The sequence below is a fragment of the Lonchura striata genome, chromosome Z, assembly GCF_046129695.1.
Source record: "Lonchura striata isolate bLonStr1 chromosome Z, bLonStr1.mat, whole genome shotgun sequence".
NCBI lineage: Eukaryota > Metazoa > Chordata > Aves > Passeriformes > Estrildidae > Lonchura > Lonchura striata.
The window spans coordinates 31,758,434-31,773,658 of NC_134642.1; the positions used below are offsets into that span (position 1 = coordinate 31,758,434).

Sequence of the window (15,225 nt, forward strand, 5' to 3'; positions counted from 1 at the left end):
AACTTGGTGCTCAAGGACACAGCAGTGGGTAAAGGAGTATCAGAAAGCAGGAAAATGTTGCTAATGACCTAAAGTATTCATAAAGAAGAAGAGTAATTGTCCAAATGGGAAAATTCTGAATGCAGCTACATCTGAAGAAAGACTACAACTGAAAACAAAAAAACAGCTTTTCTATTACCTTGTGCTTTACCTGCTGGAATACCTCTCTTCTGATCCAAACCAGACAAATTATTGTCATATACTTAACTAAGAATACTACCAGCATAGAACATCAAGACAGAAAATACATCTTCCTAAGTATGAAAACCATCATGACACTATGATGAATGACAGCTGCATTTTTCTCCAAGGTTTAAATGGAGTTTCTGAGAACAAATCTGCAGACAAATTACACTGCCTTTGATCTGAAAATTGTGTTTGTCTTGCTACAGGGTTTCAAATTTAAAATTTTAAATAATACAAATATTTTCAAATTCAAATTAAAAAAAAAATTCAATTTAATTTTAGAATGAGAGTTTTGCAAAGCTGTCCAGAGAGGTGGTGGAATTACCATTTCTGGAAATATTCAAGAAACAACTGGATGTGGCACTTTGTGCTATGATGTAAGTGATAAGCTGGTGTTCAAGGGTTGGACTAAATGATCTTGAAATCTTTTCCAGCCTTAACAATTTTGATAAGTAAAAAAGAAATTCTGTTCCCATAGACAAGATACTGCGGAAAAAAAAGCATCTGTCAAACAGTACTACTAAAAACACATTAATTTATTAAGAAGGCAGAGTTAGATGTACATACAGATTCTTTCTCTTCCTTGAATGCATCCGTCCCTCTTTTACCAGAGTTTACAAATGGTTTGGAAATTACAACTTGGTAAAGTTTATAAGAAACTACTGAGAATAAACACATGTAACAAACCTGCATCTCTCCTCTCTCATCAGGTCTGGCTGGTTTTGCAGACTCAGTTGCAGAATTTTTCAAACTGTCTTTGCTGCAGTGCAGGAGCACTTCAACTACATACAATGGGTCCAATTCACTGGAATTTGGCTGTTGAGGGTACAGAAAAAGAGCAGGTCTGTAGCGGTTATTTTAAAATACAAGCAGGAATGAATGAAAAAACACATGATCTCTCCAACATTAAAGGTAGAAATGAGGTGTGTCTCTTACAGAGTATCAGCTCAGTGTTGCAGTACATTCTGAAAATCCACACTCTGGTGAATTCATTGGAAGATCTCTCCCACAGAAAAATACACTTGAAAAAATTACCCTCCCCCATCCTCCCTTGCCAGAGTAGCCTAAAGTCTGCTTGAAGCTTCAGCTGCATCTGCATTTTCTTCTACATGTAACTTGTTTGAAGTAAGCCAGTGTTTTAAAACCGTAATGCATATTTGCATCATGCTGGCAGTACCAAACTTTGCATTTGAAAAAATAAAACAAAACATAACCAACCCAAAATTCAGGGGATCTCTTTCATTTGCAGGTTCAATTTTTCATTCACAACAAAGACCACAGAAAAATCTTTCAAGCATAACAGCTGGTATCTGTGGCAAGTGGAAAGCTGCATCTTGCAGACTGCATCTTCACACAACCCAAACTGCACCCATAACATCTGGTATTCATTTAAAGAACACAAACATGCAGGTGTAGTGATTAGAGACTACTGTTCACAAGGCCATAAATTGTTTTACACACTGCTTTAAAAAACACTGGCAATAGTTATTTGGATCAATATGCACTAGGGCTGCTCAAATACAATCCTACTACAAACAAGTATTTTTAGGACTTTGAACAGAACTAAGTTATAGACCTAACAAAAAAGGCAGACATTATCTTTTCAAATACCATGTGTAAGCTTTCTGATTTCATATACAAGAGAAAAAGAAAACATTATTTTCAAAATCCCATCTTAATTCAGTTCATTTTTACTGGGCAGTATTTTTCATTACAAACCTACAACATACTATTTTATTTCAATGCATGCCAACTAGCATTTCTACGAGATTCTCGAAAGTGCTATGAGAAAGTGACATCATAAACTAAAGAGAAAAGTTTATCCTGTTGTACAGGCTAAACTATTTCTTCAAGAAATGCCAATTACTTGCTGAGGAAGAAACTGTTCCTCTGAATTGTATCCTATGTTTGCAGAAAGCACTCTCTGAATTGGAATTTTAAAATACCCATATGTATCAGATCAGTATTCAGCGAAAGCCAGGGAAGACACAATGCTGACTTGAAAGAAGTAGAGACTAAACTCATAGCTGCACAAGTGTGCTACAGAAAATACTACAATTGGAGATGTCTAGAAAATTCTGAAAGGAATAAATATTTATACTTGTGATTGTATTGTAAACTTACTAATAAAGCAGGAGTATAAAAATCATTAACATCTGCTGCTAATATTACTCTTTAAATTTACATACACCAAGAGCTTTTAGAAGATGCTGACTAGACGTTACTCAATCTACAACTGCTTTTTCAACATGTACTATTTCCTCCCATGGGTTTCCTACAACAGTACAGGTATTAAAAACCACTACACCCTAGAACAGCAACAGACATGTTTCTGTATGCAAGAATAAAGGAGACTAGGACCCTTAAAACACTTGTTAGCTTCCCTGTCATATGAAGTTCAAATGATTCTTTAATTCATGGTGCATCAATTCGAATGCTTCAAGGACAAAATTAAGCCCTTTTGGGCAGAGTACCGCAAAATAATTTGAATCCTTAGGATATTATATTTGCCCTGAAACATCTCTTACTTCAAGTGTCTGGAAACAAACCAAAATGAGAAAGATGATCGTACCCAGGAACCAAGAATGACAGAACAAATAACAAATTCAGAGTCCCCGATTAGTAAAATCAAACTTACTGACAATTCAATGATCACCACACAGCACTAAAAGAGATGCTTACATAGCAAACATTATAAATATATAAGGATTATAATAATCTAAACATAGAAGATGGAATTGCAGCATCTCAAATTTTGGTATCAATAATTTTTAGGAGACAAAAATTTCATGTCTAGAATCAGGGATCAAATTATACTGACTATCAACAGCACAACAGTATCCTTAGTTTACTGCTGACACAATCCAGTGGAAATAAAATTTCTCCCTCAAAAATATTTGGGATTTTTATGAATTCCAAAGGACACAGTTATTTTGCTGCCTACTATATTGCGAATATCCCTGCTTGAGATAAATTCTATTCTGAACAACAGTAGATAGGAAAGTGCTATTTGCATTGACAGTTTCATGGAACACTGATTTGTTTAATTATGTTGGAAAAGCATCTACACATAATTAATAATAAACATCATTTACACGACTCATACATTTGCTTTCACAATGCATGAGTCAAAGTATTAAGGAATATTATATGAAATACATACCATAACCCAAAATTCATAAGGATAAGGAGTATTATGCTAAATACATACTATAAACCAAAATTAATTATTAATTGCATAGATTTCTCATTAGAAAAAGGATTTAGAAACTACGACATAGCAAAGAAAAGTTTGCAACTGAACTGGTAATATATTAATTCAGCATAATTCCTAAAAGTAAACCCAAATAACTGTTCCACTTTCAAGTGGATGAAGGTTTAAAGATACAGCCTAAGTAATATCTTTCTGGTACCAAGTAAGTATATTTGTATACTTTAAATAGTAACGGGGAATGACATCTGTGTCTCAGGACAAAAATGCATTGAGTAGACACTAAAATATGTAAACAACAACTTCTTCAAGTAATTTGTTTTGCCTCTTCTCATAGAAACTAGTCTTTTCATACTGACTTTAAGAGTCACATAGCTTTAGGTTTGTTCCTTAATTTCCAGCACCTATTGTCATTCTTTCCACAAACTCAGAAGGAAAAATTCAACCCAGCTGCTAGAACAACTTAATGAAAAAAGTGCTGCTGGAGCCATATCCATCTCTGGCAAAACAGATCATAATTTCAAAGATAATATTCAAGCCCAAAGGTTTATACAATAGGGAGACAGGCCAGATAGGGAAGGCAAATATATATGTGAATAAAATATGACACAGATAGAAGAAATGCCTCCAACTGACACAGAAGTTGGCAATTTTACAGAGAAATCTGGACTAAGGGACAATCTGGTTTATTACTCACATGACACTATGAGAAAACCAATCTAAAACCAAAGATTTAAGGAACTGCAGTAATGGCCAGTTTTTCAACTTGAAAAAAGAAGGAAATGTGAATTTCAAAAGGAAAATGGAAAACAAAAAATCTCTTTTAGTAAGTTCTGTATGAACACATTTTTCTCATTTCCTCTTTAATGAATATATATTAGAAAAGCATCAAAAGATGCCACAATGATCAGGCGCCACCAGAATTTAACAGACATAACTCTGCATTTAGACACAGCAAATAAAGCCAATGCTCTGCTAAAATTACAGCCTGCTAAAATGCTATCACAGGAAAAATATGGTTGTAACTTAGGTTTTCATTTACAGAGCAGATTAGCTAGTCAAAACAGTTCTGAAAGGGAGACCAACACATCATCTAAGGGTTACACAGAGACCAACTACCAACTATGAGAATGCATTTCTGGAAGTCTGGCTTCTATTGCATCACTGTCCTCTGTTTTTTCTTCCAAATGTCCTCAGATCCATTTCTATTGTTTTGCTCTCTTTGTATTTCAATTTTCCAACTCTATAGCAATGTCTCAGAGGACAAGCAATTCTATGCCTCACACCCTAACTTACGACTCAAATCACAATTTGCCAGTTTAAGATAACCTTCATAGAGCTAAAAGTCAGTCTCCCACTGTTTCAGCCTTCACTTAGGGCTTCTATAGATTTTCCGAGAGAACACAATACAGTATCTTTCTCATGAACAACCTAAATTAGCACTGGCAATGTCTCAGAAACAACTTAGTTTGAAACATTTTCATTGCTATGCATATTCAAGCAAGCAGTTCCTTCACAAATACATTAAAAGTTAAATACTGAACACAAGACTTGGAGTTTTCTTCATCTTCTATAGCTTTATTTCTTTACACTTTCATTTCAGGAAGTTCAGAGCTTTTGCAAACTTGCAGTACAAGAAATTTTTTTGCCTTTGAGAACTATAAAGAAATAGGAGTTTTATCTTATTTTCAGAAAAAAAACCAGTCAGATATATATTTTGGTAATGGAGAGAATGTGTATTTTACCTTAACATTTGATTTCTTAGAGAAATTAACAACCACTCCCCATCCGTAGTCATCACCTTCATTCTTCACCTGGAAATATTACAAGATGTTATAATGTATATAACAACATCCTAGCAAGCACAACATTTTTTATTTTTGATATTTACAACAGCAGCTGTGGATGACTAGTCATCATGAAAACAGTATTGATTTTAATGCATTATTGAATACTTAGCAACGAAACATAAGTCAAAATTGGTGCTTAGTGTGACACAGGTAATTTTTCACTATGGTAAACTGGCAGACACAAATGAACCTTGCAGATTTCACAAATAGACAGAAATGAAAAACATAACGTAAGAAAAATCAAGTTACCTTTACCAGTCTTCCTGGCTGTAGAAAGGGCAAGCAGTACTTTGGTTTGTGAATGTACTCTTCAATATCTTTACCCAGTTTTGCAAGCTGCTGGCGGATTCTGTAGTATATAACCACATTTTCTTCATTGGGAATTACAATTTTGTTGTACTGTGCTTCCAAATTATTGACTCCTATAATGAAAAGTAAAATCTCATGAAAATTAATAGCTTCACAAAGATTGAGGAATTAGTGTTTCACTTTCAGATCTCCATTACTAATATTTTGTGACCATTTTTAGTACTAATTTTTTACTTACAATAACCCATTCTCTGGAAAGCCAGAAATCTGTAAATTTGTCCACTGAATTAAATACCAGTATTATTTTCTTAAAATAAACAATCTTGAGAAACTGGAAAAGGCTGATACCAAATTATCCAGGAATAACTGATCTCTAGCTTGGCACAGAAGCCACATTAAAACTTGCAATGATTTTGTAGAAAGGTCTACTACTATAGAGTCTACCATTGCTTTTTATATCCTCCTACAAAAAGTAAGATTGCTCACAGATATGTTCTAAAAAGATGTGTTTCAACAAGAAGGGAGTTGTTAGATGCTCCTCCTAACTTGTTTGAGGCTCTGATCAATTGAAAATCAGTATTTTCTTACTTCTACATTTTTATACCTTATTTAAGCAGATCAGTTTTTATTCCACACAGTATGATTCATTCTCTTATTCTGGTACTATCACCAGCAAAAAAACCCAAAGAACACATTATAATAAATATCTTTTTCCTCTCTACCAACTCATCCTCTTGCATGCTGTTTTTAAAGGCTCATAGGTGGCCTGGAAATCCCACTTCATTGGGACTTGAGAGACAACTCAGGAAAGTGCTCCTTATTTTACCTGCCAATTTTTATAAAGAAATAAGCTATCCATTCATACTCATGGTATACTTTCTTCCTTAGTCTAAGTAGCCAATTGTCTCCTTTGTGCTTTGAATTGCATCTGAAGGGATTACAAAATTCTAATGCCCAGTACTGTGCCTAAACTGAAACTGTCCAAAAACAATGAAAAATGTTCTTCAGCTCCATTTTTCTATTTAAACAGCAATGCTGGAATGACTGAATAAAGATCTAGGCATACCAACTGGAACAGGGAAATAAAGGAAGGAAATAAATACTATATTGAACTACTACTACACCTGCAAACTAACAGAAAAGTAACTGAAACCCTCCCTCTGCATGGCTATCAAAGCTACATGCACATACACACTTTCTCTCTTAACAGTCAGTTAACAAAAGAACAGAGAAACTGCTCAATAATCATAATTACCTCTCATGTTCTTAAGATTCTCCTGGATTAAGTTTTGAAAGAAGCCTTGCTCTTGAACACCGGCTGAAATTTCCAGACACTGACTTTGGCTCATGAAAACTCACTATTCAAAGATCATGGCTCAAAATGTACTTACTTAGCTTACTCAGTGGAGTGCAATTAATGTCCCAGATCCCTCTGAATTTTTATTTGTATTATAATTAAGTATTTCTTACCTACACTACTCTGAATGCAGTGCACTTAAGTTCTTTTTACAGCTTGTACTGAGATATGAAAAGGTGAAAGACTTTCTTCCCTAAGATTTTTCTTCCCTCCATCTCAAATGAGCCATGGGAAGTTTTAAATTGTTTTTCTTTCTTCCCATCCTATAGTTTAGCAATGTGACAATCATTTTTGTCTGACTCACAGAGGAAAGCTCTCTTCATAAACTGACAGTGCATATAAGTATAGGTCTAAAAACAAGAGGAAATTACTGAAACTATAACATGGCAAGAAATGGTGCAGTGGCAACTGTGCACCTTCCCTGTTGGCAGGGAAGACAAAAACCGCACAGGTAAAAACTACTATGAGCATAATAAAAATACCCAGCCTTACCATGTATTATACCTACTCACATGAGAACATGCAGCAATACTTACTTTCCACTATTTCTGGAATAGTTCTGTAATGTTGGAACTGATAAAATGATTTTTCTAACATGTATTCAGGGTTAATTTCCTCTACTCGAAGTAAGTTCAATACCATGTTGTATGTCAGGTGGAAAGCACTGTTTAAGGGATCAGCTGAACCCTGGAAAAGATACAAGAACATTTTTCATTTGAAAAAAATATTAATTGTAGCATATAAGAACACACTGGATAAATCATGATGCAGTATTTCCTATAAAGAGCTGCTCTGATGAATTGCACAACTTGTCTTAAATTTAGATTACATAATGCATAAAATCCTAAACAATTTTTTAATGCTGAATATATAAAAGTATTTGTGTTTTATAGATACTTATCACAGCTAGGATATTATAAATTACATTTGAATGAAAAGTCCAGGTAAAAAATTTAGATGTTTCCTGTAGTTTACACTTTGGATTCCATCATGTTAACTTTAAAATAATAGTTACTTAGCTATTTAAAGCAATCCATTATTTTAACACTGGGAAAAAAAAACTTATTTGCAAATCTAGATACACTGGTATCTAGGGAATTTTGTACAAAAATAGGCAATCTGCTAATTCTTTAACTTGAATTAGATCTCATTATAAAATTAACGTAACTTGAAGGTAGCTTGTCCTCTGGATATGTTCCTGTTCTATATGCACCCTGCTTTAGAGGACCCTGATAGAGCCATAGTTTTGGAAAAGATAACCTCCGCAGGTCCTTTACAACCTCCACCATTCTGGGAAGTTAATTTTGGTTGTTTTTTTTTTTTTTTTTTACAATGTGGCATGTACAGGTATTTTGATTAACCTAAGAATAAAAGATGCTGAGAAAGCATTACAGGGAACCATTACCTTCTTTTTCTATTTTTACTTTTTAAGAATGTTTACTACTGTCCTCTGTCAAGAAGGAGTACTGGACTAAGTAAATGCATCTTTGGTCTGATTAATCATTGGCTGTTACTATGTTGTACCCAAGAGGACAACCTTCTTATCATAAAGGAGCAAACCTTTAACTGATATGGACTAGAACAACCAGTTATTCAAAGAACAAGCAAAACACTTGACAGTGTCCAAAGAAGATCCAGAAGAGCTCAACACACAGCCTCTCCAAGCAAGGGCAAGCCTGAGAAACTGTCTCTCACTTAAATGTCAGCACAGAAGGCCATCCACATACACCAAATCTCTAAAATCAGGTGAGAAAGACCCAACACTTCTGAAGTACAGAACTGCCCAACTGCAGTGCATAACCTTTCATCCAGGTTGCACTAGTATCAAAGGAGCAGGTATCTGACAGTCCTTCAGAAAGGATACAAGGGAAATTCAGGGATTATGAAGTAGAAAATTAAAACTTGTGTGCAACTAAAGCAGTGAATAACAGACGCACCAGACAGATGGACAGAATACAGAAGAACAGCTTTTTATAAAACCAGGACAGATCTCACTAATATTTCAGAGCTCTCTGAAGGTGTTAACAAGTATTATCATACTTCCTTGATTCCTGAAATGCTTATGACAATACACTCACCCCCAACAATATAACATACTTAAGTGCTTAAGGGATTTTTAAAAATGAAACTCTTCTGAATACCTAAGAGAATTAAAGAGAATTCCAGAGACTTAAAAAGGTCTGGACTTACAAGAAATGTAAAAAAGGCAAAGACAGAAAAATAGCATGGTCTGCTAAAAATTGTACTAGATGTCTGAAGCCATCCACAAACAACAAATGACAAAGAAAAAATAGGCAAGTGAAATCCAATCTGAAAGTATAATAAAAGAAAATGGGCAACAGTTTGCAATGGTTGTGTACCTCTCATTCTCATCAAATAATGTATATATTAAATATAAGAGAATTACTAAAAAGAATTGTCATTTCAACAAGGTCTACAAGTAAATTTAGTTATGATTAAACATTAAGTAACAACTAAAATTTAACAAGAAAATAAGGACGTTTCAAGATATATTTTTCATGCAACTATATGACTGTTAAAGTCCCACATATTTTATCAGACATTTTAGAAGCCTAACACTAGAAAACATGCAACTCTGCACCTTTTGTAAGCTCAAAAATTGCTTTACCTAAACCTAATTATATCTTATTGCAATTAATTTATTTGCTCTTCTCTATTAGCAGATATTTCCTTGTCATACCTAATTTAAAAAATAACTGGCTATTAAAAAATTAAAGGATTATTTATTTATATATGCAAATCCTTAAATTCAAATCCAGTGGTCTTCTAGATCAAGCTAAGTGTACTAGACTTTAAAAGACAATACTACAATGCACACACTTTTTTTTTCAATTTAAAGGCATTGTCAGGAATTCAGGTCCTACATCCATTTATGCATTGATATCAGAGTAAGTGGTAGTTTGAATCCAGAAGTCCTTCACATGTACAAGACTTAAGAACACTGTAACCACATTTGCTTTAAGTGAGGCAGAGCTTTATGAGATTACCTTACAAATGCTAGAATCCTACTCACTGCCTCATTATTTTATCTCAGAAAAAAACACAACTGTTACAGAAAGGCCTTCAGTTTATGTTTATACTCTGAAAGTACCAGCACAAATACATGTAAAACAAGTTTTGGATAAAACATATTCTAATGCTTTGCTTCCCATGACCACTCATTCAGTCATTCTAGATTACATCTCTGAGTGGATCATAAATATACATCTGTTTTCACTTACAGTGATGCATCTCAGAGCAGAAGTACTTCTTAAATTAGACCATGAAATGTATATTTAAAATACTGTTAGTTCTGAAATCACCACAGATGGGTTTCTACTAACTGAAATGTCTCACTAATTACAGTATCAACAACTGAGCTGCGGCGCTCAAGTTTCTACAGACACCTCTGATCTGATATATCAAATTAAGATGACAGAACTTCTGTTGCTGATGCTAACCAACCAAAAGCTACCTAGCATACCAAAAGCTATGTAGTACAGCTTTTTTAATATACCTGATAAAAAGACTATGTATGTACCAACCTCCTGCCCATTCTTCTAAATATATTACTTATTCTAGGAAATAGAAATTATCACTCCCTAAAAGGTTTGCCTCTCTATAACAAAAAACGCTATTTAAAGAATGGCATTTACTAAAGAATGGCACAGCAATTATGCCAGTGTCAGCTAACAGGGGTCAGATGCTGTCTGAGTAGAGCTGTGGACATTGCAGTAGGAATCAGCTAAAGAAACTGGAATACACTCACCAGCTGGCTACAGGCACTAGAGATCTGGCAAGAAGCTGCTGCATGACTGCTCTGATCACACAATGAAACAAATCCTATTTCCATTCCCAACATCTTGGAGTGAAAACCTTCACTGTGTGCTTGCAAGATTTATAAACTATTTCAAAGAATAGAACCATGTCACACTAAATGTGGGACAATTTACTGGAGAGACAATTAGTGCTTACCTAAAGTCACCTGTCAGATACATATGGTGGAGAGAAGCAAGTAATAGGAGGGGAAGGAAGATGAGCTATATTACTGATAGGAAAGTGGAAAAGGTAGGCTTTTCCTTCCTAACTTACTTTCAAAGAGTCTTCACAGTATAAACTGTGCTGCATTTTGCTGGTTGCAAGATATAAATCAGTTTCAATTTACATTTTCTCCAAGACGATTATCTCCTCTTTAAAACCCTTTTTCTGCTCAACCCTTTTGCCACTGTCTCCCAGATTGATTAAAAATACTGTGAAGCACTTAGTTCATCCTCCACCAGAGGACTTGTCAAAATACATCAACCTTCTCTTCAACAAGCTAGGCTACACCATCATCCGCATCAATATCTCTCTGTCTCTGAGAAAGCACCATCCTTCTCTCCATACAGAAAGCTCCATATTAGAGAAAGGAAAAACCAACCACTCAATTCAGAAGATAAAGTAAAAGCCTGACTTTTTCAGAGCTGCAAAAACAGTTGTTGAGAAAGACTGCCTTAAACAGGCATCAAGAAGTCACTTTCAAATGTACACTGCCTCCATGACTTACTGCTTGTTGAAGAATTACCGTTCCAGTTCTCCAGCCTCCTCTTCTGCATGTAATCCTGCCTCTCATTCCTTCATAGAGGACAGTCCCCCTCACCTCAAAAACTTAACAAGACTGCAGGATGAGATTTTTTCTGAATAGTTTTGAGAAAGCAGAGTAACTTTGCAAGCTTTTCCATCCCTCTGGATGACAGTTGCCTGGATACATGAGAACAGTCTGCATATATCAACTAAAGTTCTCAGAAATCAATGATCCCCTTGGCACTTGCAACCACTTCTCATAAAATTTTAAGCTAACTTAACAGAAGCATGCTTTCAAGTTTTCTGATATTTGGGTTATTAGATGTATGCAAAAAAATGACTGACTGGATTAAGCTGATAATGTTAAAAATCAGGAATGTAATCATAATACAATACAGAAAAAATTTAGCCAAAAGCTAAAAAAAAGTACAAGAACCTGAAAACTGGCTGCTATACAGCATTCCCTGTTTAACTCTGATTAATTTCAGAGCGAATCCTCTTCTTAACACAAGCAAACAATCCAACAGGGGATTCCATGTTACTGGTATAACCATTTCTTGCCCACATAAACTAGAAAGATATAAAGATTGGGATGAAAAAGATTAGTGTATGGAATTGATAAATGTCAAACACTGTCTGAAATTAATTAATTTGCAAAGCAACAATGAACTATTTTTCATAATGATGAAATTAAGATACTATATAGGACATAATTTACACCATTTTGGTCCAGTGACACCTCCATTTGCTTATCAATGTTTCCAGAAATAAACTGAATCAATGCGTTTCCAGAAACGAAATAACAAAACATTGTACAAAAAGAGCAAAGAAGCAGGCAAACTGATAATAACTAAATGATCTTTCCCTTTTTTTAGTCATAAGGGGAAAATAGGTAGATTTAGATGTCTGTAACAGTCACCATCACAAATTTCTATTAAAACCCTTATTAAATAGAAACAAAAGTGACTGCTTGATATGTCTGTAAGACACAGAAACACTTCTTGTGAAATAGCAACATGCTTTTTTCCATATATCAGTAATAAAATAATCACACAAATATTCAGTCTCAGAAATATAAAGAAACCCCTATACATCTACAGTGATAGCAGAATTACCCTGAACTACATTAGCACAAGTGCAAAATCAATAAAAAACTCTTCTGTTTATTTTTAACAGACAATGGTAAATGGCTATTTTAAGCATAAATTTATTACCAATCTGGCTCACTGCTTTGCCCCAAAACCAGTTACAACAGGACAAACAGAAGCCACTGTGGGTGGCAAAACACTGCTCCAGCAGGCTTTGCTGGTGAAAATACCTCAGGACGGGATTCAACAAATGCTCCAATTGCAACAAGAGACTTAAAAGGAAAACAATGTAACTCTGTTTCTCTTCCTTCCAAATACTACCTTCTCAAGCTAGTTTAAAATGATGGAAATTTTCAGCCCTTTACCCTGTCTAACAAAGTAGGCTACTGTTGTAGCCATCATTAGTTTCACTTCAGGATAGTAACTCCCAAGTTCTGGTCTTCGCCCTATTTTTGGAAAAATGGTATTTCTGCCTTCAAGAAGAAACTAGCTGCCACCATCAACAGAATCGCCACTATATGTATCAGAACAGTGACGTATTTATTTTATGACATTTTACAATTTCAGTAAATGTGCAGTATGTCTTAAATTAAAGGAAAAGTGTACCCTAGAAAAGACTACCTACTTCTATAAAACGTTAATATCAAATTAAATTTTAAGAAGTACCTTGCCAACTGTTAATCTCCTTTTTATTTTAAGAATACAAAGGCAAAGAAAAAAAATCCAGCTTAGCCAAAATACATTCACATTCGTAGTGATGAGTTTACCAAAGTACATTTTCAAAAAATCTGAAGGAAAACTGCTTTCCACAAACTGAACTTGAAGTATTTTGTGGTATTAAAGCAGCAACCACAATTAATCAATAAAACCTATTAGTTTAATCCTACAGACTCTTGAAAATCCTGAGGTGAAGTTCAAGAATGACAAACCATTTTACACAACATTTGATGCACCCCATTTTGATACATTTTGGTTGCAAACATCAGCAAGAACAGCTATTTGCTGTTCTCTTCCATCTGCTGTCTTGCATAATTATATGCAAAACTGTGATCCTCTTTACAAAGGTATTTGATTATCCATTTTCCTGATCTCTGTGATTTCATGCTAGAGTCTTGTTGACTTCAAGGTGATTTTAAATTAAGGTTAGAAGTTAAGTACCTTTCTGTATCAAAGCCTGGAAAATTCCTGCAATGAATGCCTCATAAGGATAAGAAAAGGCTGGCAGTTTACAGTAAAAACAATTACTTCACATTAAAATTATTTTTATTTAAATATATTTTTTAAAGTATCCAAAATACATGTTTCATTGTGATTCTCATCTATGTCACAACTTTACAAGAATATTTACTGTCCTCAAGCCACTATCTATAGTGATAATCTATTACTTTAGATTTTTCAATGTCTTTTCCAACAAGTATTTATGCCTACCTCCAGGTGTAGTATTTCTGTCCTGATGTAAGATTTGGTATATTCCTCAACACCTGAGGCATTTGTTCCTACCTAGAAGTAACTTCTGAGTCAAACCAAAGTACCATAGCATGATTAATATGGCATACTAAGCTGATGTTTGTAGAGAAAACTATTGAACTGTCTGAATTGCTGTTGAGCTCACTTGCCTGGTACAACAAAACAATTTAAGAATTAAAATAAAATGCAACAAGACTTCTAATACAGCAGCATACAGGCCAAATAAGGCCAGTACAGCCAGCTCTATAAAATGAAGGCCCTGCCAAGGAACTACATGTAGCTAGTGGAGTATCTCCTACAGCTTGGCATTGGGGCACTTTATGTTCCATAGACAAAAGACAAGAAAGCAAATTAAAGTATTTTTTTTCCTTGGCAGACAAATGCATTCCTGTATCAAAAATAGTGTACAGCAGGGCTGGGGAAAGGACTGGCATTGATGAGGTCACATGTCAGAGTCCTGTGTTCAGTTCTGGACCCCTCACCTCAAAAAAGGACTTTGAAGGGTTGGACCATGTCCAGAGAGGGACAACAAGGCTCAATGCAGCACCTAGAGATCATGTCTTACAAGAAACACCTGAGGGAGTTGAGGGTGTTTATCCTTGAGAAGTGGAGGATCATGGCAATCCTCACTGCCCTCTACAACTGCCTGAAAGAAGGCTGTTAGTAAGGTGGAGTCCAGCATTCTCAACTATCCCTGCAGTGAGAGGACAAGAGAAAACTGAGACAGGGGACTTTCAGATTAGATATTAGAAACAATTTTTTCACTGTTAGGGTGGTCAGGCACTGGAACAAGCTGCCCAGGGAGATGGGGGAATTACCATCCCTGGAGGTGTTTTAGAGATATCTGGAACTGGCACTGGGTCATATGGTTTAGGACTTGCACTGGTTTGACAGTTGGACCTGGTGATCTTAAAGGTCTCTTGCGACCTTGATGATTCTAAGTTTTCCTTGAATTTTTCAGTCCGTCTCCTCCTGTGATGGAGTAAGTAGATGCAATGCACTGATAGGCTCAAATTCAAAGTTCAAAAACCTATTTACATACCACATTTTCAGAGTACAATCATCCATTCCAGTAACATAGTTCGAGATTATGTTACAATCTTATGTTCAAGATTTTTGTCTTTTAGAGACACAACAAACTACCACTGTTGAGTA

General features: G+C 35.0%; 1 protein-coding gene across 1 annotated transcript in view; it reads right to left on the reverse strand.

The window, feature by feature from the left end:
- Positions 1-15,225, reverse strand: part of MTREX (Mtr4 exosome RNA helicase) — a 43,974-nt gene that overhangs the window by 10,831 nt on the left and 17,918 nt on the right. Inside the window, exons 16-19 of the mRNA XM_021534309.2 lie at positions 7,489-7,639; positions 5,536-5,708; positions 5,182-5,250; positions 913-1,041 (exon numbers count right to left, since the gene is read on the reverse strand). Of these exons, the coding sequence (XP_021389984.1) occupies positions 913-1,041; positions 5,182-5,250; positions 5,536-5,708; positions 7,489-7,639 (522 nt within the window). The remainder of the gene's footprint in view (positions 1-912; positions 1,042-5,181; positions 5,251-5,535; positions 5,709-7,488; positions 7,640-15,225) is intronic.